Below are 23,759 nucleotides of genomic sequence, written 5' to 3'. Positions count from 1 at the left end.
AAGTAAATAGGAAGAGGCAGTCAGGATATTGTTATGGAAAGAAGAATTTAAAGACGATTAAAGCTATGGAAAAGTTATAGAAACTAATGGTTAAGAAATGACAGGAAAATGCATGTGAGAAAATGAGGTATGAGAGACAGGGAAAATATATGGGGTCCAGGTAGGAGAAACAGTCATGAGAACACGGAACAGGTGCAGAAATCGAAGGAATGATCACATCTACCTGTGCGATATGAAGAATAAACAGTTAAGATATTTACGAGTGACATTTCATAAAGGAAAAAAAGCCCAGTGACATAGAGGTGAATTGAGAAGTGATACACTGTAGTCTCTCCTCCTTGCAGGGTGACATGAGGTCTAGCTTCTGTCTTATGGAGAAACCCCAGTGATGTACTACAGCTGCAGATGAAGCCTGTTACACCAGACGGGCTGGTGTACTGGTTCTCAGTGGAGTGCAAACAGACAGCTTGGGTTGGATCTCTGCACAGGTGTCAGCTTAGGAGTTTCCTGGCTTAAGAATATGTCTGCATCTTCCTCTCATACTTCTTTAGTGTGTTTGGGATGGTTATGTTCCCCTGAGGGAATTCATGTCTGCAGCCCTGTTATGGCCAATCCTGTAACTTCATCTGCTGTTTTGCTGAACAGGCTTGTCAGCCTTAACAGTGCTCAGATTCGAGGAGGTCAGTGTCCTGCTGGGCAGTGGGCAGTGGGCAGGCTGCAGGAGCTGCAGGTGGAGTTAAGGCATCTTTCTCCTACTGCAGCTCTTTCTCGCCCTGTGCTCTAACTAGATTCTCCGAGGATTTGCTTGTTCTTTGCCCCAGGTAGTAGTTTCCTAGTGTCCGTTCCATAGAGCTTAAAGGTCTTTTGATTCTGTTTTGCTCCCTTTGCTTCTGGAGGCTTCCTTTACTCTGTTCTTTGCAGAATTCATGGAGGGGGGGGGGGGGCGAGAACTCCCCTGTTCCCTGAAGCTTTGTTCAGTGCTCTGGGTGAAAGTCTGTAGTGTTCTTGTGCCCTTGCACCCCACACTTCTGTGTTTATCTTGTCTTTTATCATCAACTAACACTGTGATCCTCTGCTGCCTTTCCAAAATTCTCTTCAGTTTTTGGAGATACTGGAAAATGTGCCTGTCCCTGAATTGCCATCTCCTTTCCTTCTTTAGTGACATGCTTCTATTCCTTATAGTCAGAGACTCCACCTTCACCCCAGCACACACACACACACACACACACACACACACACACACACCACACCACACCACACACCATGCTCCTAAACAGACTGGGCTGCATGATTCTCGGTAGACCAATGGTCCCGACTGACCAGAAGCGCCTCTGAGAAGAAGCTGTTGTGAAGAACACTGAGCACAGAGCATCCTCAAGTGTAGTGGGTTCCTTGTGGAAGTGTGCTCATCCTTCTGGAGCTTGTGGAGAATACTTTATAATTTCTTTTCCAAATTAAAGCCTTGCGCTAGTACTTTTAATTAGATTCCTATTCACAATGACTGGGGACAGGCAAAAAAGGGACAGGGAGGGAGGGACAGACAGAAGCAGAGATGAAGGGAGAGGGAGAAAGGGGGTAAGATGGAAAGAGAGGGAGAAAGAGAAAGGGGCAAGGAAAAGGAGGGAGGGAGAGAGAGAGACAGAGAGATGGGGGAGGGGAGAGAGTCACTTTGGAAAACCTCTTGTGAGCTGTGCAGAGTGTGTAAGAAAGTTAACCGAGCAAAGCAGGAGGAGCAAGGCAGTGAACAACATTGCCCATGGTTTCTGCTTCTGCTCCTGACTCCAGATTCAGACCGTGAGTTCCTGCCTTCGCTTCCCTCAATGGACCGGGACGAATATAATAAGCCCAGCCAACCCTTTCCTTCCAGGTGGCTTTTGGCCATAGTCTTTATCAACACAAGAATCACACTGGGACAGGGTCAAAAGTTTAGACTCTAAACAGAAATTCATTTAAATTTTATGGTGAGACAAAGATTAAGACAGTACAATAAACCAAAGTACAGGTGGTTATTTTTCTTTCTTAGGAATTATACGGATTGTTGGCCCACAGCTCAGTGGAAGACTGTGCGTACTATGTACAAGGCCCCGGGCTTAATCCCCAGCTCTCTCCCACCAACACCCCAAGCAAAGTGCCTGGGTAAGCTGCATGGCTTTCTCAATAACTACGCAAAGAAAGGGCTTCGGAATGCTAGCTCCTAAAATAACAGGGAAGGTGTGTGTCAGAGGGGTCTACGGAGGTGGCCACTGATTACACCTAGTTAACAGTTAATACACAGCAATAAGAGAAGTATTACCTCTGAGTCAAAATCCATTAATAAAACAATTTTATCCTTGATGGAGCTGAAAAGATTATGCTTGTGTATTAGTTGGAAAACATCTTTATGTCTTAACGTTAAGTATATTTCCAGAGCATTGCCATAATTTTTGTCATAGGTGTACCTGGAATTAAAAAATAATACTTATTAATGGTTATAATTAAAATGCACAGAGATTATGTTTCATAATAGTAAAAGCTGAAATGGTTGATCAAAAAGAAGAGTTTACTGTGGCAAGTGTTCCCTGAGATTTAAAATACATGCTTCCTAGTACTCTTTTCAGAAGACTGCCTTTCCTCTCACCAAATCTGCAAAAATGTATAATATTCAAGTTATAAGTGTTTCTTCTTGTAGCCTCAGCCTCCACGTTGTATAGATATCTATATTCCAGACATGAACCTATGGTGAATAATGAAGGAAAAGCTCTTCTTTATCAATAGAGGAATTTAGAGGAATTGGTCTTAATTCCTGTAGACAGTGTTCAGCTTGACAAATGAGTTCTATTTCAGAAGATCATTTGTAGGGTGTTGTATAAAGCTGAAACATATTTGTCCACTGAAACAGTGTTTTCACACTAGGTGCCTCACGTAGGTGAGGAAAGCCTGTGGACCAGAAGCTAGCCTGCTGTTCATACTAACAGTGGTAAAGAATCCAGTGGCACCAGAAGACGCTTTGATAGAAAACAGTTCTCTCCACAAGCACGACTCCCTGGTGCCACGTCCCATGTGTCTTTTTCTCATCGTCCATCCTCTTCTCCAACTCTGACAGAACTGATCCGTGAGGGCAGTGTGAGGTTAGTGGGTCCTGAGGGAGGCATGCAGCAGGCCTTCCTTCTCGGACTGGTCTGTGGTTCACCATCTCGTGCCCTGCACTGAGGCTTCTTGAGGGCCTTGTTGTGTTTCAGACATAAGGCACAAAGCCAGATGGGAGTGCTCCCCAAAAGAGAAAATATTCAAACATCACTTGCTGAGCCCCAACTTTCACGCCTGAAAGTATCCCTATAACAAAGTGTGGCCTGTAATTTTACAGATAAAGATTCTGGTCCAGAAAAAGCAACTTGCAGATTTAAGAATAATAGAACCCAGGACCTAGCTCACTGGGAAAGCCTGAGGAAGCCGGGACTCCTCTGTCTCCTCACCAGGACCATCCATACCACGCCATTCCTCTGGCAAACAGATCACATTATAACGAGTTTCCCACATTCATCGTCTGGTTACTCACTGAGACTCAGAAAGAGGATTAGTAAGAGTAGGTGCAGAAAAATGAAAAGGCCTCGTCCCCATACTCACAGCTCTGCCAGTGTTTTCAATAAGGTCTTGTTCTGACTGTCCTTCTTCAGGTGGTCTCGAACTGCTTGAACTATCACGGAATTGTTATACAGATCTCCAGGCCACTCTCTGATCAATGTGGCAAAGCCCTAACCAGAGAAGAACAGCAGAAAAAGAACATTCTTCATGGTGTTATTCTGTGATGTTTACAGCTGGGTTTCACTCCGTCCTCTCTTGCTCTTTACCCATTCACCAATGCACACCTTAAGAGGTAGTGGGTTATAAAGCCCCTTCAGGGGTCCAGCCCCTAGCCCATGAAGGAAGAATGCTAAGCAAAACGACCACACTAGGCTCTCTGTTAGCCTCCATGCCGATGGGATGAACCTTCTACAAATGTGTAACAAGCCAAGGTTCACAGAACTTCCTGACTGGCAAAATGGAAGAAAGGAAAATGGAGAAGTTGGGACCCCAGAGAAGCGGTTCCCCACTCCTGAGGACAGGCTGACTCACACTCACATTCTCCTGCCTCCGCTTCCTGAGTAGCCAGGATTACAAGTGAGCACGACTGGGCTCAGGGCTCTTCCATTTGCTTTTGTTTTATTGCAACCCGATCTTTATTGTTTATACAGGACAAAAACTATTCATGGGGAGTGCTTATGAAACGCTGCTACTTGATTCTTTGTGTTTGATTGCTCATTTAAAATTAAACCTTAAGATGAGAAAAATGGAAAAAATACTTAAATGACTTCTTTCTTAGTGACACAATGCACAGGACAAAGTGTCCAAGCCCGACAGACAGGGCAGGCTGCCTCTCTGTCAGGACGAGCATTAGTGGGATAATCTGGGTAATAGAATTTAAATCACTTGCCTATGAAGTGCATATAGCACCAACGTGGAAGCATAAGACAGTCAGACTTCGCAGCACAGAGAACAAGCCTTGTTTCTGGAGAGTTCCTTACCTCATAGTCACTTTCCAGAAATTCGTGCAAAATCATTTCATAGATGAGTGGTTTCAGAACTGGGTCCCCTCGAGGTAAATAGGGACTAATTGCCTGGGGAGGATAAAAAGTCCTTTCAGGAGTGATAAGACAACTGTGTCCCAAGCATGCAGACAACATAACAGCATTGTTTTCACCTTAAAAAAGTTGGGTATCGGGACACTTCATAACATTATGAAAAGGTTCAAATAAACTCTGTTACTTAACAGGAAGCTATACAATATTTTCAAAAGTGTGTGTTTGTGTGTGTGTGTGTCTGTAGGAACCAATAGTACAAAAGTGATTGGATTAATCTTTATTCTTTTCTTTTTAATTAATTAATGAAAATACAATAATTAGAAGAATAACTTTTTTTAACTTTTCTTATGCTCAGTGTAACATATCAATTAATACTTTAAATGTCAACCATCTTATTAAGCAAGCATGTCACCAGTATGTGACAATGCCACCAGTGTGCCACACTGCCACCTATGTGTGACAATGCCACACTGAAGCCCATCTCTTTATAATTTAACTTTTAAAAGATTGATACAACTTTTAATAGTATATTCTTAATTTCAATATTCAAAGGCTCACAGATGATGAAAATTTAAAAACCCTTCAAATAAAAAATGGCTGACTGGTATGCATGCTGCATCTCAGGTATGAAGATTAAAATAACGTGGTAAAATGTCTCATTAGAGTCACTGTCAAGTGTCTTCCCCTGTCTTCTTGCAGGTGACAGACTGAGTGCTGAGAATGAACTCATCGGCACATCGTTTGCCTGATGGTTTTGAAGCCCTTGGTTGAACCCAACACAGCAAAAGAAAAAAACAAAACTGAGAGGGGGGGAGGGAGGGAGGGAGGGAGGGAAGAAGAGAGGAGAGGAGAGGAGGGAGGGAGAGAATACTAATTCTTGAGTAAATATAAAAAGTGTCATGCTTTAAAGTCTACTAAGTGAAATTACAGCTCCTCCCCAAGAACATGCCTGAACCACACCAGTACATGGGAGACATGTACACATTTGATACAAACAATACATACAGCTCAATTCTTCTTTCAAGATAATACATACTTCCCAACCACAGATTGCTTTGTCTCAATTTTATTCCCATTTTAATAAACTGTAGTGCAAAGCTTAAAGGTTAGATTAAAAAGAACTTACTTTAAGCTGCCCAATTTCTTTAAATTTGTAAACTTCGTATTCCCAGAGGGATGCATTTTTTCCAAGAATTTTCTGGCATTTTCTGGCAGCAGAAACATCGCAGGAAGAAATAAAATGTAAATGAAAACACAGAGATAGAGTAAGTGGACACTTTCCCAGCGATTTAGGCAGCCCTCTTTGCAGAGCTCGGACAGGGTGACATTTTTAGCGTCTTCTCATCTGACTACACATGGAGTTGATGGGAGTCATGAAAGCTATACAAAATAGCTGTGGAAACATGGGCCTCTTTCAGAACCCTGCCTTTCCCTCCTGTTTATTCGGAAAGCACTGCTGGTTTGGACTTCGTGTCGGGGAAACTCACTCTAGCCCAACTGCCAGCTCCTGCCAGACCAGCTCTAAACAGTGCATGAAAAACAGACTTAGAAAATCAGATTCCCAGTCTACCACATTATTTGCTGGACTGAGTCTCAGACAGTCTCGGGGCACTTACAGGTTTAATCTGAAGGTGTCTTACAGGCTTTATCATTTTCATTTAGATGCTACACTTCTGTGAAAAACCACTGTCGTTGAACTGTATGCATTTGTACTTTGCTATGATTTTTTCCCACAGGAATGTGTGACACAATCGGTCCTAGAAACTGGAGGCACAGAGCGCTGCCCTTAAGAGCTGTGGGCAGGTCTACTTACTCTCTCCAGAGTGGCGGAGATGGCATCTTAAGTCTGGGGTCTCCTTTCACACAAGCCTAGAGGCCCGTCCTACATACTGCAGGCTGTGCTGTGGAACTGGGGCTGGGGTTAGATGGTACAAGGTGACACTCCTTTAACTCTATGCAGGAGGCTTGTGTCTTACACCAAACCTTTTTATATCTTTTAGAAAGATATGGGAAAAGCCAACTGCAGAACAAAAAACCAAAACGAAACTTGACTTATTTTGTAGCTTGAAGATGTCACCATTACCGTGCGGCCAGGTCGTACTCGCCCCTCTCCACCAGGTGGTTTACGTATGCCAGCCCGATATCCTACGGAAAGGCAAAGAAGTAAATGAATACAACCACACCACCAGAAGAGCTGAGAGTCAGTTCTGAGGACACGGGACGTGGGGTCCGGCGAGAAGCACTGCCAGCAAGGACTGTTCCTGTGAGGAACAGCTTTGGTGACGCCACACTTCAGGACGTTTAGAGTTAATGCACTTTCATTTGCTTTATATGCATTTTAATAATTTAGTTTTAGAGTTCTAGCCCTGTTTCCACATGAAAATCTTCTATGTTTCCAGAGAAAGTCCCTGAAACTAGAAACACAGCCTAAAGTTGTCAATGGATATAAAGGTCAGTTTCCAGAGTCTTCTCTAAAATGTGACCTCTTCCAGAAGAGAGCTAAAGATATGTGAAAGAAAGCAATGGCAGGCTTAAGTGGTAGTATGGAGACCCAATCCAGCGGAAGCTTCCTCACACATACACAAAAGAGGGTGATGGAAATAAAATTGCAAATAATAGGGGAGACAGAGCCCAAATTGCACATTTTTTGGTACCAAATGATGCTTCCAGTACCAGAATTGGGTTACACTTAATTCTGCTGGTGGCCAAAGTGTATCTGGGAACCTCTAAACAACTCGAGCTGATGCTAACGCCTTAAGTTGCTTTTCACAAACCTCCCGTAAGGCCCCATTGCTGAAGATAACATCTACACAACTCACCGAACGTGAAGACGTCAAGCTGGTACCCAGAGAGCGTTACTCCTGCTGGCTAGTGATTTTGGTGCAAGAAAATACTCTGCACACCACCATAGGAGAAATGTAAACACCGAACCAGTTGTGAAGCCTTATTTACAGTGGTGACCTGCCTTCAGGATGTGACTGAATAATGGTGTCACAAAGCTTGCGGGAATTAAGGCCCATTCCGTGAGATGGAACCTGTACCTGGCGAGTGTGCACAGCACTTGGTCTTCAACACTAGAGTTATCTCTGAACGTCTTAAAAGAAGTTATACTGTGCTGTAGGAAAAGTTCTATGCAGACTTAATATAAGCAGGGAAACACCACCATTTTTAGACTATTAGATGCCTTTTTAATGACTACTACATTGGAAGTCATATTTCACATCGACAGGAATTTTCTAAAAGCAGACCACTGATATTAGTATCCAAGAGGGTTTTTGTGTCAGTGTTTTTAATATTAGTTTTTGAATGTAGATGTATGTATATGTTTATGTGTGGGAATATATATATACACATGTAGGTGCTTCTGTGCCATAGTAAAGGTCAGAGGACATATTGTGCAAATTGGTTCTTTCCTTCCACCAGGTGGGTCTCAAAGATTGACCTCAGCTCCACACTTAGCCATGGTGGTAAGCACCTTTACCCACTGAGCCATCTCACTGGCCTTTGTGCCAATTTTCAAAGCCAAAGTTCCTCTGTTGGTTGCCAGATGTAAAGGTAACTTATTTCTTCAGATAAAGGATAAGAGTTGCAAGAACACATGGCTTGGGATGAGCCCTGTGTGTTTTTCTCTCTGCTCTACCTAGGCCCAGGCATGCAAGCTCTCAGACTCCATACAATCTAATCTAGGCCTAGAATGTTCCAGCCTCTGAGATTACTTCTGAGTAAGCTCATTCTTTCTAGTTCTTTCTGAACTGTGGCTTGCTAGTTTATCTCTTCTGTTCTGGCTCAATCTCTTCTCCAGGCTGACTGATTCAATCTGGCTTCTCTCAGTTGCTCACTGAATTGCTCTGTTTAGCCTCAAACTAATAACTCTGGCGATTTGTTCTAATCTTCTGACTCCTTTTTATTCTCTGGCTTCAAGTGCCTCTGCTGGCCCGCACGGAACTGCATGAACTCCGGAATGAACTGCTGGACACTCTCAGCACCGACTCCCAGCTGACTGACTCGCCCTAGGCTGTTTTTAAATAGCTTCTCTTTCCGGTGCTGCTCAAAGGAGAGGTGGGCGTGTCCTATCTCTGGCCCATTCTGTCAGTCTTTCTCTCATGTGTCACTCATTCTGGACATTCCCTTTGGCTCTACACTACTAATGCCAAGTCTGTACACTCTGTCCGGGCACACACATCTCTCAAAGTCTCTGTCGTAGAATACTGCACGCCTCACCTGACACTGGAGCACACTGAGTTTTCACACGATCACCTCAACTCCCTATGCCGCAGCGAGAGTAAATAACAAAAGCAGACCCAGGGTAACCACCAGCAGCTCACCCTGTCTGGCTTTTTTACCTGCTCAGTGCTACCTGAGCATTTAACTCCCTTTCTTCTGAATGGGCTCCTCTCCGCTCCCTGAACACAGCCTTCTGCGGCTGCTTCTCTATGTGTCCTGAAGGCATTTCCTTTAAATGACTGCATTCCCGACCTCTGTACCTGCCAGGAGTGGCCCTCTCTAAACGCAATGTAAGGCGATGAGTTTGCTGCTGGCAGACTGACTCCACCAGCTTATCTTCACTTACGCAGCCCTGAGCAGACCCCATCTTACTGTACAAATTACACTACCGTTCCTCTTAAGTAATCTTCACCCCGGACCACCCTCTCTCCACTACTCTGCCATTAAAACAAGACGTTATCTTGTGCGTGTTCAAAAACAGAACCAAGTCTTAAATAGGTATTTGCTTTCAGAATCTAGTCTAGCTCTACCTATACAGTAATTTTTAAAATTACCTGTGTAGTTAGTTCATTCACCTGCCCCACATAACTGGAAGCCTGAGCTCCTTCAGTTCTTGTACCTTCCACAGACCACACTAGTGGCTACAAGGCCCTCTCAGTCCTAAAGAATCACTATCCTCAACTGTGCCTAAAAATAAACCATCTCATTTCCTTTCTTCCTCTCATTAGTTTATTGTTTTACATTCTTTAGAAATTAAGGTCTATACATACAGTTTTACAAAAAATTTTAAGATGAAGGAAGCAATAGGAATTTGAGTTCTAGAAGTTCATAGGAGGCTGAGTTTCTAGTATTCATTTGCACACGAGGGCAGTGGGCTGAGTGAGACAAGAGTCTTCACCTGTGGAGGATGATTTCATGTCTGGTCTCTGCCTCAAATTCATTGTCACACTTAGCAAAGAAATCGGTTTCTAGCCATTATAGTTTTCCAGAGTCCAAAATGTAATAAAAATGTATTTGATTTCCTAGAATAGTCTCCGTAACAAAAGCAATTGAATTTGTTATCACCGCCATACCAAAGCAATCTAGTTTGAAGAGACCATTCTTGATACATTTTGTGATAATGTGATTTTACCTATGATTTAAAGAGACTTCCACATGGTTAACTAGAGAGCTTAGTATTGAAAGAGCACTGCACAAAAGCAATTTCCAAATTTCCTAAAGCTACATCCTAGAAGGTGTTCAAGTCTCTTGTTCACAAGCAAAAACCAACCCGATAAAATAAACCTTCTGCCCTCCCAGGTACAAGAATTAGTACAAGGCAAATTATGAGCAGACACAAAGAACCTGTTGCTCTTTCCAAATCACTCCATTTCCTTTGAGTTAGTAAGAACAGTCATGCTTAAATGATGAAGCTGAACTTACCAGGGTCTTATGTCTTTTAATGTTCCTTTGGCTAATTTCAGCTGCCATCAAAGCTTCCTATGTTTGCACAAGCATCATGATGAGAGCCATGGAGAGAGAGAGAGAGATCAGGAGTGAGTGGGAGGCAGGGAAAAGTGCACAGGAAACCTTTTCATTCCCACCTGAATTCATTGCCACACTAAGATCGTAGAATCGCAGTTCACATACACATCAGGGTGTAACAAAATCTCTTAGACTTTAAGGAAAAAACGGGTACCTGTCATTCTAAGTTTGTGACAAATACTGGATAAAGGGCACTTGTCATTTATGTTTCAATACATGTAAAGAATATACATGTTTTCATGTCTACAATTAAGCTTATGAAAACTGGTGTTTTTGTTTCAGAAAGCTTACAAGTACTAGTTTCACATAAATATGTAAAGATAAACTAATTTTATAAAATTTTACTTAATCTAGGGGCTGGAGAGATTGTTCAGCAGTTAATAGTGCTTGTTTTGCAATCACAAGGAGTCAAGTTCAGATTCCAACATCCAGGTAACAAGTCTCTCTAAATGCTGATAAGCCCAGTTCTGAGGGTGGGGATATTCAAGGGGAGCTACCCTCGCTGTCTTCTAGATGAGCAGAGAAAACCTGAGGATTGAATTCAGGGAAAAACTGCCTCAAAAAGACTAAGTGGAGAGTGGGAGATGACACACTACCATCTTCTGGGTCTGTACAGATAAACAAGTGTGAGCACACATGCATACGTGTGCATACATTCAGGCAGATACATATACATATAGGGAACTAGGCAAATATGAGAAAAACTAAAAATGAATTAATCTAAAGAAACATGGTAACAGTTTGATTATATACCAGGTATTAATATATAACAACCAGACTTCAGTTTACAAATTAATTTAAAAAAATGTCCCAGTTCTTCCAGATAAACTAGTAACAACTGTTTTCTCTTGATGGACACAGAAACATCCAGAGTCATTCCAAGAAACAAAATACTTGACAGCTATTACAATCATATAAAATGTTGTTGTTTTAATCCCAAGTTAGTTCATGTTGGTACATTGTCTGCTTAAATTTGTCTGAGCTCAGGAAAACAGACAGCATTGTTCTACTCAAATTAGTTTAAACCAATGTAAGTAAGAATAAATCTGGTATTTTTCCCTTACACAAAATAAGCAATTTTACCAACATATCCAAAGAGAAAACTCTGCAACACTTCCTTAGGGAAATAATCACAAAATCTTCAGTATGTCAGCTCCGACTCCCTCTTCTCTAACCCACCCATCAACAGAAAAGCTGGTCAACTGACCAGATTGCTTTTTGTTCACTAATTTCTGAGAGAAATTATAACATATTTTTGGTTTGGGGAATACTAACTCAATATGAAAGATTTACTACAAAAATCTTTTTGCATTTCTATTTTCAGACAAGTCAATACTTTCAAGAAAGTAAAATCAAAGCTACCTCATATTTCTTCTTCTCAAGGAGCCAGTCGATATGATCATCTTGGTCTCGTTCCTTGGCTACGACGACATCTCTTGGACTCACAACATAGAAGAGTGACTCCCCTTCGGAGTATTCTTGAAGAGAGGAGAGAGGACAGGATGGGTGACGAGATACTGGCAATAGTTTCAGGGGATGGAGTAAGCCTACAATTCCAGACTCAACAGTCAAGTATCCACCACTGCAGCCAACTGTGCTTGACTCTGCTGCAAAGTCAAGGAGGGTGAGCCTGGCAGCACAGACTGCTCTTAATGGACCAGTGTAAAACTATTCAACCAATTCAAGGAGAAAGAGCTGGAAGAAATGACTGTAGACTAACAACCACAACCAAGGCTTTAGACTTCAGATGAACAAACGGAACTGACCATACTCGTGCAAAGTGGACTTCATCTACTGTGTGTAAACCCTATGTATGGACCCATATAGTACAGCTCTATTCTACAGAACATCTATTCCTACATCTCATAGTCAACATTAAATGTTTCCTCTTCACCAGGGTAAAGGCCATGCAATGCATAAATGACAGATGCCCAAGCCCTGGGGACATAATCTATCATTTCAGCACGTTGCCTATGAAGCCAATGCTGAGCGTCTCCTGTAGAATTCAATTATAAAACCTCTCTGAAGTGTTTCTAAGCATACAGCTGAGTTTGTTCTGAGCAAAACACTCAGACTATATGTTTTCAGTTCTGATCGGAATTGTTTTTGCAAAATCCAAAATATACTCTTACAGTTTTTAACTAATTAGAGGGTTCATAGAAGAAGGACCAGATGCATGTAGAACCATACATCCTTTTTTGTCCAAATGAAAACTAAAAATATTTTCATAAGATGTCTGTTGTTTATAAAGCATGAAAACATTTCTAAAGGGCTTCAAGTGTTTCTTTTTCTTCAGTGCATTTTACAAGGGTGTAACAATGGACTTCCTCGGCAGGAGTAAAGAACTCTAGTCCTTTTGCTCCTGAATAGTGATAAAATGCATTCACCCAGCCACTCTGCAAACATTCTGCAGTCCCTAAGATGAGGTGAAACTCTTTCCATTTCTCAGCACTCAGTTCCAAACAGAGGGACTTCACTACCACTCAGGTTTGCCTCCATTGCAAACCTTCCAGGAACATAAGGCTTGGACTGAGAGGGAAGTCACAGGGTCATACTGCTTGATATCAAGTTAAACGTAACTTAAGTAGAACAGGTGGGAAGTGCTGGGTGTCAGTGTTTGTCTACCATGTATACAGTCAAGGGTTTGGTTCCCAGCACAGTAAAAATAGCTAGCTAGCTGGTTTAAGGGAACAGCACGGAAAATCACAGCAAAAGCACATTTCTCACCTTGGTTCCTGTCCTATCTTTACCATTCATTTTTGCTGTGAGCACTTGGATAAGATATGCAGTATTTCTGAATCTAGACCCCATGGCTCTTACTGGCAGAGGCCACCCCAGCTACTGTCTGAAGTCCTGTCAGTATCTATATTTAAGTTCCCCTGTGGGTGGGCTGAACAGAATAAGAAGGCACACAAGCAGAACTCTGCTGCCTCACCTAAGTGGTAATCCCTACACTCGTTCTCCTGAAAGCCTCTGACTGTCAAAGCATCCGATGAGATCTCTTCACAGGTCTCCGGAAGAGGCTGGATGATGTCCAGTCTAGGTCTTGCACAGTATTCTCTTTCCTAGGGGAAAACAATAGACAAGGCTTGTTTACTTACGTTTCTTAGGTTATACAAATGAGTAAGCTATCCGTACTTGTTTTAGATTCATCATTTTGGTGCAAACCTCAGTCCTAAGAGCTTGCCACAAGTAGCCACCTAATCCTGTCTTATTTTGTGGGTTGTGTGAAAACATACAGAATTATGACCCTTATGACTGTCACAGAGTCCACTCCTAAAGCAGTGACAGCTGCATTTAGGATCACTATGGAAGAGTATTTCTGGGTTCCTGTATGAAGATGTTCCCAGAAAACTTAAAGTAAACAAGGAAGAGTTCCCCAGTACTGATGTGGGCTGTACCGTCCCTCATGCTGGACGAACAGAAACAAGGCACCGACCGGCCTTCTCTTTCTCTGCTTCCAGATGGGAGACACGGTGTGATCAGCAGCCATCAGCAGGCCCTCACCAAGATAAGCTGTCTGGTCAAACTGCGAAACAAAGCAAACCTTTCTTCCTTAAGTTGCTTTAACCTCATATTTCATCTTAGCAGTGTGAAAAGAAATGAATCTGTGACCTAACAGTAGCAAATACAGCTACACCACAGCCACGTGAATATACAGGATGGAAAAACAGTTTTAAAAATGAGTTTATTAGTAATTCCCAAAAGTCATAGATTAAAATCCATCTCTACATCAGATCTTGTTGAGACAGCGGAACTACCTGCAACTGCGTCACCAAATACAGAAGGCCTTGGTTGCAGATGGCTAGTGTGAATAGATGGCTAGTGTGAACAGAAGGCTAGTGTGAACAGAATGCTAGTGTGAACAGAAGGCTAGTGTGAATAGATGGCTAGTGTAAACAGAAGGCTAGTGTGAACATATGGCTAGTGTGAACAGAAGGCTAGTGTGAACAGAAGGCTAGTGTGAACAGATGGCTAGTGTGAACAGATGGTTAGTGTGAACAGAAGGCTAGTGTGAACAGATGGCTAGTGTGAACAGAAGGCTTGTGTGAACAGAAGGCTAGTGTGAACAGATGGCTAGTGTGAACAGATGGCTAGTGTGAACAGATGGCTAGTGTGAAAAGATGGCTAGTGTGAACAGATGGCTAGTGTGAACAGATGGCTAGTGTGAACAGATGGCTAGTGTGAACAGATCGCTAGTGTGAACAGGGAACTAAATTTTCAATTTGATTTGCCTCTAATTAGCATAAATAGCCAGTGACTATGGTCTCTGAATGTGAAACTGGAGCTCATGACAGACAGGAAGGTGAGCTAACAGCTCTGAGGGACAAGGGCTATGATATGCAGATTACTCACTCACTGGGTTCTCAAACCAACCCTGAAAAGTGACTAAACATCATTATTCTCAGTTTTATAGACAGAAACTAAGGGTTAAAAAATTAACATTAAAGTTAAATAAGTCAAGGGTAAGGCTGAGATGTTTAGAAAAACTGAAACTTATGGTCCACCCTGGACTTCTGGATCAAGTGTGTTCTGATTTGGTTTTGTGTTTTGGGGATCTGGCCTGACAGGCATGAACCCCACCTGCCATCAACCTATGAAGCAGCAACAGCACACACTTGGATCTGGTAGGGAGTAGGAAAGAGACAAACCCGAAGCTCTTTCTTTTACTTAGGAGTAGAATGTAGATTTCTCTAAGCACCTGTTAACCAAGAAGCCAGTATACCAGCCTTGTTTCTCACATTGGGGCTACATCTGCTGACACTTAACTACACATATTATAATATATACATAATTCACCAGAGCTTTGAAAAAATGTAAAGAAACAATACCAGTTTTTTTTTTTACAAAAAATGGAGGGAAAAGACAAATATTTTTTTAAAACTGGCTGTAATGAAATGATAAATCAAAATCATGACAAAATGAAAAGCAGTGAAGTTCACTAAATCATACATGAGGCTTTGAGGGCCGGGGTGTAGCTCAGTGACAGGGCACCTGCTAAGCATGTGGGGATTCTGCAGTTTGATCCTTAGCACTGGGCTTAGGAAAGAAGAGAATTTCTTCTGTATGTGTAAAGAGATGTGTGACTAATGCGACCTGTGTTACTGGACAGCCTTTGCTCCCAGTCATATGGTCCAGGTTCCCATCGATGAGCTTCTCAAGAGCAGTGATTTAGTTCAATCATCATCCCCTAGTACTTACTATCCAATTCTTAAAACATGTGTTTATCAATGAAGGAAAGAAAAGCAGAGAATTAGGGAACAACTTAACAAATCAGGGTAGTTTAACTGGAGAGAATAGCATGCAGCTTCTAAACAGTCTCACAGGAAAACACACACACACACACACACACACACACACACACACACACACACTTGCACACATGCACGTGAAGTGAGGAGAATAATGTACAGAAGAACTCAAAGGACCAGTGGCTGCCCGAGTGGAGACAGGTATGTGCACACAAGGCATCACATGGGAAAAAGCTGAGGCTATTAATCAGAAGCTGATAGAAACAGCCAAATGAACATCTAATAGACTCAGATTTTCCATATGAAAACAGAAATTGGTAACTGCGTGCCTGTCAAGCATCTGTCCTAACTTTATTGTTCCTTGGTACTTAAGAACTGAAAGCACACACTGATGTTCATAAAGTGAATTTCCATATGACACACACCAAGTCATTTTCAAGGCTCTTACTTCGGAAAAGCCATCTTTGTGGGGTCTGCCCTGTGAGCTGGCCTTGCCTGGGTTTCTCCTTTTTTATAGCCTTTATTAACACACGTTTCCCAGGCTCCCCGTTTCCTTTTCCTTTTTCCTTTTTGATCAGTTGTTTATTAGGCTTTCCCCTTTCCAATTTTATTGCTTCTTCCCTTGTTCCGTTCAATCACATTCTCAATCTGCCCCACAGTCCTCATCAGAAAGCACTGCTCTTAACTCCCTCAGGAGCCTCTGCCTTTCTGTATTTTCAAAAAATAAATAAAATAATAATAAGCTGATGTCCTGCAATAGGGCTAGAAGCCAACCCTATTGATTTTAGGAGGTCTGAGGGTTCATTTAAGTCTACAGTGTTTCATTGCCTAGCAACATGGGCACCCAGAGCTTCAGTTACTATAGTGAGGGCTTCCTAATGCAAGTGTTCTCTCAGAGAAAGGCTCAAGTGCAGCCACTATTTCTCAACAAGGGCTCCCTGGACTTTTCTCCCCTATTTTATTCCTTGCTATTTGAGAGGGCAAAGGGGGGTACAGAGGAGGAGAAAGTAGAAGAGACAAACGGGGAGCGTACACGTCACCTACCTGCTTACTGTGAAGGGCTGGAGAATCAATAGCAGTTTTTTTCCTATATAAAGCACCCAAAAGGAAATCCTTTAAAAGCTCTCCCTGCTCAGACCTTGAGGCTGCCTCTCTCCAGCTCCAGCAGGAGAACACTAACAAAAGACGAACTGGGAATGGCACCGCTCTGGGCTTTAAAGGAGCCTGGGTGTCACTAAACCCCAGATGAGAGCTTCATTCCAGTGTCACCAAAACAAACTGGTTTTCTCTGCTGCTTTCTGCTAGCAATACATTGCAATCTCATCAGTGCACGGGAACTGAAGGAGCAACAACCCTTTTCAAAGCAGGACCTGGAATGTTTAGCTACCTGGGATCCGCAGGCCTTGGAGAGGTAGACAAACAAGTCTGGGCACCAGGAAGGAAGGAGCTGACCTTTCAGGAAGTCCCTCTGAGCACTGGGACCCCTGCTGTCACAGTCCTCTCCACTAATGCGGTGGCAGCTTAGTTTCCTTGCCTTTCAGCATGAGGGGCCCTTTATTTCTTTCAACTAAAATACCAAGTGACTGATGAAAAAGAAAAACATAAGACAAAGAGGACGCAAAATGAAGAAAAGTCTGTCTCTGTGTGGCAAAGGGGACAAAAGCCGGCAGTGAGTGGGACTTCTGAAGGTAAATATGCTAGTCTGCAGGGTGATTTCTGCAGGTTTACCTCAGAGGTTGGGAGGTTCTGCTTGGATTATAGCAATCTCCCCCGACAGGCAGCCTGACCTGGGTGTGATGCTAAAAGCCAACTCCCCACATCCCTCGGTACCTGGGGAGAAGATAATTACCGTTTTTTCTGAAACCTCCTTTACGTAGGAAAGTACAACAAGCTGATCACAGAGAGGTGCAAGTCCACTAATGTAGAATTCAGTTTCAAACTGAGACACTGCAAACAAAAGGCAGAAAGGATTCACCATTAGATGGAGCACAAAGGCAGGTGCACATGACGCAAAGACACAGTGACTCTGAGTGCTACGATGCTTTTAAAAATGCTTAAAATGGAAATAATGCTCACTCCCCTGGTGTGATTATTACACACTGCATGTGTGTTGAATTATGATACTATACTAAATACGCACTGTAGTGTGTCTCGTGTTAAAAGTACTTTCACCACGTAGAACTGAAAGTGCTTTTCAACAATCCGTCTCAGGAAAGACACCCAGAGATAGACTTCAAAGTTGACATTACAGACCAAAAATGACCCCCTAAATGGCAAATTGTGAGTGCTCCACTGTGTCAGGTAACTGTCACAGTGTCACTGCATCACATGAAGACTCTCTGAGACAATAAAACCTGACATCAATTATCTTTAATATTAAAATAAAAATAAAATTATCTTTTTTTCTTACAGGTGAGGGAGTGGAGCAAGCAATACCAGCCATGCTTTTGCTATTATAAAACATTACTCTGGTTTCAGCTTTAGACATTTTATTTAGACATCTTTGCATACTTATTTATACACAGAGAAAATTAATAAGCTTTTCAAAATAGTGTACTTAAAACTTAAGAAGAAATATGGTTATTGTAAGTTAAGAAGTATGCACACCAGGGAAACGGTTCTGTGTGTAAGACCAGACTGCCATCATGAGACCCTGAGCTGAATTCCCCAACATTGAAGGCAGGCATGGACACATGTGGGTACAGTACAGATGTGAAGGACTGAGGCAGGGGAGGACAGGCAGATCCCAGAAGCTCGCTGGCCAGTCAGCTTAACTGAAGTGGCAATCTAGTTCAGAAGAGACCCTGGCTCGAGGCGATAGGGCAGTTGTTGAGGAAGATACCCGGCTCCCTCTTTTGGCTCCTTAGGTTCTGACACAGAGGAGTGCTCTTACACAGGCAAATGCAACCACCACACACACATGGAGACTGTCAGGGTGGCTGTGCAGTGCATTCCCAACTCGCCACAGGCTAAGGACAGAGGAGCACCAGTTCAAAGACTATTGCAGTACTGCATGAATCCAATGCCAGCCAGAGAACTTAGTAAGACCTTACTTCAAGGCGAACATAAAAAGTGGGCTACAGACACAGTTCAGTGGTACACTGCTTCTTTTTCATGGATGGGAGACCATGTCTAATCCCCAGTCCTGGAGTTGGGGGAAGACAAATATTCCTATGGCCTGCTCTGACAACTCCATGATGTAAAGCAGAAATTAGCAGCATTTGAAGAGACTCAGTTTTGAGAAGAGATTCACTTGTGAGTGACCTGTCCATTGGACTTATCCCATTATCCAAAAGTTTTGTAACTAAGCCAGCCTCTGGTGTCCCGGTATCTGCTGCACTTCTGGTTATCGTCTATGACGAACATACTGTCTTTCCTGGAGTTGGGAGAACTCAGGGTGTCATACTATAAGTGTCAGTGAACGCTTGTGCAGCCTGCAAACCTGGGTCGTAACTTTCAGTATACTGGACTTTGGATTCTATGTGTAAAACTTCTCATCTGAAAAGAAGAAACAGGAGAAGAGGTAAAACCTGAAGTGCAGATGGAAGGAGGGTGAGAATGTTTTTCCTCCTCTCTCTTTCCTTGTTCCTCGGGTTCCTTGGTTCTCTAGTCCTTACTTATCTTACAGGCATCTTCATCGTTTAACTTCTATACCAGAACAGATGACCAAAAAATGACTAACAGACACTTAAAAGAGGTGTTTTTGGGATGGCTTTGACTTTGCTACTTAGCTGATTTTGAGCTCTGGTCTTCCTGATTCTACCTCCTAAGTGTGGTGAAAGAAGTGCCGCCATTCCAGCTACACTGGAGAGCTGCTCTACCTTCTCCCCGACTCGGTTCTGAGACACATCCAAGGGCGGTGCTTTTGGTCCAGCTCTGCCGTCAACTTTCCCTTCTGTAAGCTTGGGCTGAGGATGTTCTATCAAGGCACATAGAACCAGTTTTCATAAAGAGGTAGCATGGGAAATGGTCACACATAAGCTTATTCAAAGACCATTTCCACCTTAGGCACAGTGTGGGGAGGAAACGTCCAGTGTAGACAGGATAGCTGTTTCTAGAGTTGCTTCACTGCAGGGTGTAGTGTGAGAAGCCATGGGAGAGAATGATCTACACGGGTTCACACTGGTATCATTTACAGAGAAGGTGGCAATCTCATCCATCTAGAATAGGCAAATTAACCACAGAATTTGGTGGCAACTCCTCCAGCTATGCTGGTATGAATGGAGCTGACTTCTGTCCTACTAAATCACAGTGAAGCAATGGCTTCATGTCAAAGCCTGGTATTTTACACACCAGCTATAAGGCAGAGAACAGAGAACTCAGGACAGTGTCCTATGCAAACCTTCACTTACATCTTGATGTCCTTAATCTACAGTGCTTACATAAATAGCATAGAGAGCTCATGATCTCTGAGATCCTGGATAAAAACATTAATATGTTCTCAATAAAACGAGAGGACTGCAGGAGTTCACCTGCACTTAAGTACCAAGCTAGCACACTACCAACTCTGGATTAATGATCACTTAGACTAACAGGAAGAGGAATGCAAGCAGAACTAACAGTCAAGATATTAGATATAGGAGTCACCGACATCTACATTAAACTAAAGCATTCTGGGTTTTGAGTCATTCCCTTACACCACACACACTCTTCTTAGAGAAACAAAACCCACAGTGACAATAACACTTGGTGTGACTCACAACAAAGAGTTCTAACTGCTGTTACCTTAGCTGTGGCTACTCTGCCATCCAATGATTCTTCTCCATTAATACCCACAAAAGAAAACACACACACCCATGCACAGGCACATACACAGAAACCTTATTTCCTGCTCTGAGCCATTAGTGTGTGGAGGTGTCTTCAGCTAAAATACCACAAGAAGAACCTCACTTTCCCATTGTTCTCACCACTAAGGCAACAAAGCAAAAGTGTTGTAGATCTAAAAATGCTATTTATTTTTCACATTAATGCCAAGATAAAGAAAGGATGGCTAGAGACATGGCATCTGAATACATGTATATACAAGAAATAAATATTATTTCTACTTATGTAAAGGAAAAAATCCTGAATTGTATTTATTCTAAAGGAACATACATAAAATATCAAATGTCTATAAACTAAATTTTTAAAATACCTTCTAGCAACTATTGGCATTTTATTTCAAAATAACAGTGGCAAATAAAGTTTATCTTTCCTTATATCCAATTCTACATCACGGAACAATGATGTGTTTTTTTTCTTTTTTTTTTTGAGTGAAAGCTAGTTTGAAACTGGTTATAAACCTAACTAGACAAAAGCTCACATTTAAGTAAATTATCTGGAAAAGAAAGAAAATCCCAAAGAAACCAAAACAAACTGTTGGTTACACAGTTCATGGCTTGGAAGGGAAACTAGAGAGGACACTAGTGTCACAGAAGACAGAACCTGAACTTGGGATCAGAGGCATCGAGAAGGTGAAGACAGGGCTCTGGGGCCCTTCAGAGGGTCATCAGTCCTCAGAAAACACTGTAGACATGCTTGAATCAGCATGCTGAGCTCAGGGAAGGTCAGCAACCAGGCTGCAGTCTCTTCAGAAGAGAACAGCAGATGTCAGAATTCAACTCCTGATTGATTTTCCAGATGGAAGGCACATTGGATGACATAACTGAGAACACAGAGCTGTGCAGGCTACACGTATGCTACAACGGTGTAAGACTCCAGATCTTAGCGATTAGACAGTCCTGCCCTTTTCTAGAATTTTCTGTTACTATAGAGTCAAACATAGTACAGGGCATACAATTTACCATCTTTTCTGGTCCCCTCCAATCTTGTTGTTTCTCCCCAAATGCCAATCTATAAGAACATCTTTGACTCATATTCCAATCTAGTTTCTTTGTCTTGTAGCAAAGGAATCCTGCCCTTAACCAGTAGACAAAAGCAGGAGCAAATTGTGCCCAGAGAGCTGTCAGTAAGTCTGGACGCCTGGCTGGCATGCCGGCCGTCAGTGAAAACACCTTTTGAATCAACATTTTAATAGTGTCAGGGATCACTGACTGTAAAGCAGACACACTGAGGTAAAACATGATGCGACACTTGGTATTAGCCAATCATAGAGCCGATACGGGGAACTAAAGCTGAAGAGATCAGCTACTAAACAAAATCAGAAAAGCATCCAACCACACCGGACCCGGAGTTCACAGAGCTCAGAGTCCATTTAAGGTAACTTGGGTTTCAACTTAATCCCAGATTCTCTTATTGGTATCTGGTATGTAATGTGTTAAAATCGGAGCCATGAAGCCAATGATAAAGATATTTCATTATCATCATTCAGCATCAAGCTTAGATAAAAGAAAAAGATGGTCAAGGCATGATAAGTAAAAACGTATAAACTAAATGTTATTTTTGTTCTAAGTATAACACCACCGCAGTGGTCACCTAAACCTGAGTCATGCGCTAAATGACACGGCTCTCTACTGCAGCTACCCATGGTAAGTGTGCTGCACACTCACTCGTGACATGGAACAGACAAACTGCAGGTTGCTCATCTAAGAACAAATAAGGAAGAACAATTTCATTTCTCAAACGCGACTTCAAAGTCTTCAGGTGCTGCAATGGCGGTTAGCTGTTCAGCACCAGCACTGACAAGTGGCTTCTGAGAAATTCCTGCCCAGTGGGTCTGGGAAGTGAAGGGGCTCCAGAAGGCTGAGGAGGCAATGCCGGGAGCATCACCTGCCCATACGAGATGCGGGTTCCTTCTGCTGTTCTTTGTCCGCTGTATGCTTTTGAGACAGGGCCTTACTCTAACCAGGTTGGTCTTGAGCTCATTACGTAACACGGGGTAACCTCAAACTTGTGCAAACCCCCTGCCTCAGATTCCTACTATTGAGATTGCAGGTTTGAACCACATCTGGCTACAGCTTTGCCATAGGAATGCCTGAGTTACAGTGCTTTTGCTTAGGAACAGGACAATCTTGTGTAGGTTACATGAGCCCCTCTGAAAAATTTCTTTACCTATAGAATGGGAATAATACCACCTACCTATGGAATACTGTATATACTAAATGACACTATGTTTGTAATATATTTAGCATTTTGCCTAGTGGCTGTGTGTGAGCGCACGTGTGTGTGTGTGTGTGTGTGTGTGTGTGTGTGTACTTTCTCCTTTCTACCTCAGGCTCCTGAGATAAGGTTCCCTCAGTAAATCCAGAGGTAGGCCAGCAAACCTCACACCCCCTCCTGCTTCTGCTCCTCATACTACTGTGGCTATGGCATGACATGGCCAAGTCCACATTTCTATAAGGTTCTGGAGATGCAAACCAAGGTCTTTCTGCTTACACAGCCAATATCTTGCCAACTTGGATATCTTCCCAGACTCATGCATCGGATTTCCTATAACACTATTAATAACAAATATCTGCCAGGTAGTGGTGACACATGCCTTAAATTCCGGCACCCAGAAGACAGGCAGATGAATCTCTGAGTTCAAGACTAGCCTGGTTTGCAGAGAGAGTTCAACATAGCCATGGAGAAACCCTGTCTCAAAAAACCAAAAAACCAAAACCAAAACCAAAGCAAAGCAAAGCAAAGCAAAGCAAATATCCACATTCACAGTACTGTATGCAAGTCTTTCTATCATATCAAGAGGAAGACTGAATAAAGACGGATTCCTCTGGAGCAAACAGTCTAACAAAACCGCATATGAAATCAAGGCAGCCAGGCATCGATCACATGCACGAAAATCATCTGTTGCTGGCAGAAGAAAATGATTCCAACACCAACTTATCAAGGAAGCATCATCTCTCCAACCACTGTACCTTAAAACCCTGATGCTCAGGAATCCTGACAATACAGGAGATCCACGTAAAGCTAAGGTAAGCTGTATAGGCACAGAGCACGTCTACTTTCAGCAATGTAACTTGGTAGAACAAAGCCATTCCAAAGCTGTCTGTACCAACAACCTCTTCATGGGACAGAAAGTGTCCAGAGGCCCTATTTATTTTTAATTATTACTATTTTTCATTTTAAGAACACTTGAGAAAAACACTTTTACTTACCTTTGTGATTCTAACTTATAAGCATCTGGCTTCTCACGGATCTCTCACACTCAGAGATTTTCTCTAATCTCAGTGCCACTGTCACAGTACTGAAGGGGAGTGGCCGGTCGGGGATAAAGCAAACCCCA

The 23,759-nt window shown here is 42.5% G+C and overlaps 1 protein-coding gene across 1 annotated transcript in view; it reads right to left on the bottom strand.

The window, feature by feature from the left end:
• The window catches only part of VPS41 (VPS41 subunit of HOPS complex), a 141,964-nt gene that overhangs the window by 30,059 nt on the left and 88,146 nt on the right, over positions 1-23,759 (bottom strand). The window contains exons 11-19 of the mRNA XM_080918301.1: positions 17,448-17,545; positions 13,282-13,411; positions 11,709-11,824; positions 10,245-10,301; positions 6,682-6,743; positions 5,725-5,806; positions 4,542-4,634; positions 3,604-3,731; positions 2,294-2,438 (exon numbers count right to left, since the gene is read on the bottom strand). Of these exons, the coding sequence (XP_080774427.1) occupies positions 2,294-2,438; positions 3,604-3,731; positions 4,542-4,634; positions 5,725-5,806; positions 6,682-6,743; positions 10,245-10,301; positions 11,709-11,824; positions 13,282-13,411; positions 17,448-17,545 (911 nt within the window). The remainder of the gene's footprint in view (positions 1-2,293; positions 2,439-3,603; positions 3,732-4,541; positions 4,635-5,724; positions 5,807-6,681; positions 6,744-10,244; positions 10,302-11,708; positions 11,825-13,281; positions 13,412-17,447; positions 17,546-23,759) is intronic.

The sequence above is a fragment of the Micromys minutus genome (assembly GCF_963924665.1).
Source record: "Micromys minutus genome assembly, chromosome: 6".
Lineage (NCBI taxonomy): Eukaryota > Metazoa > Chordata > Mammalia > Rodentia > Muridae > Micromys > Micromys minutus.
Note: the sequence above shows the minus strand (reverse complement) of the source record. Positions and strands in the feature narration are given on the sequence as shown.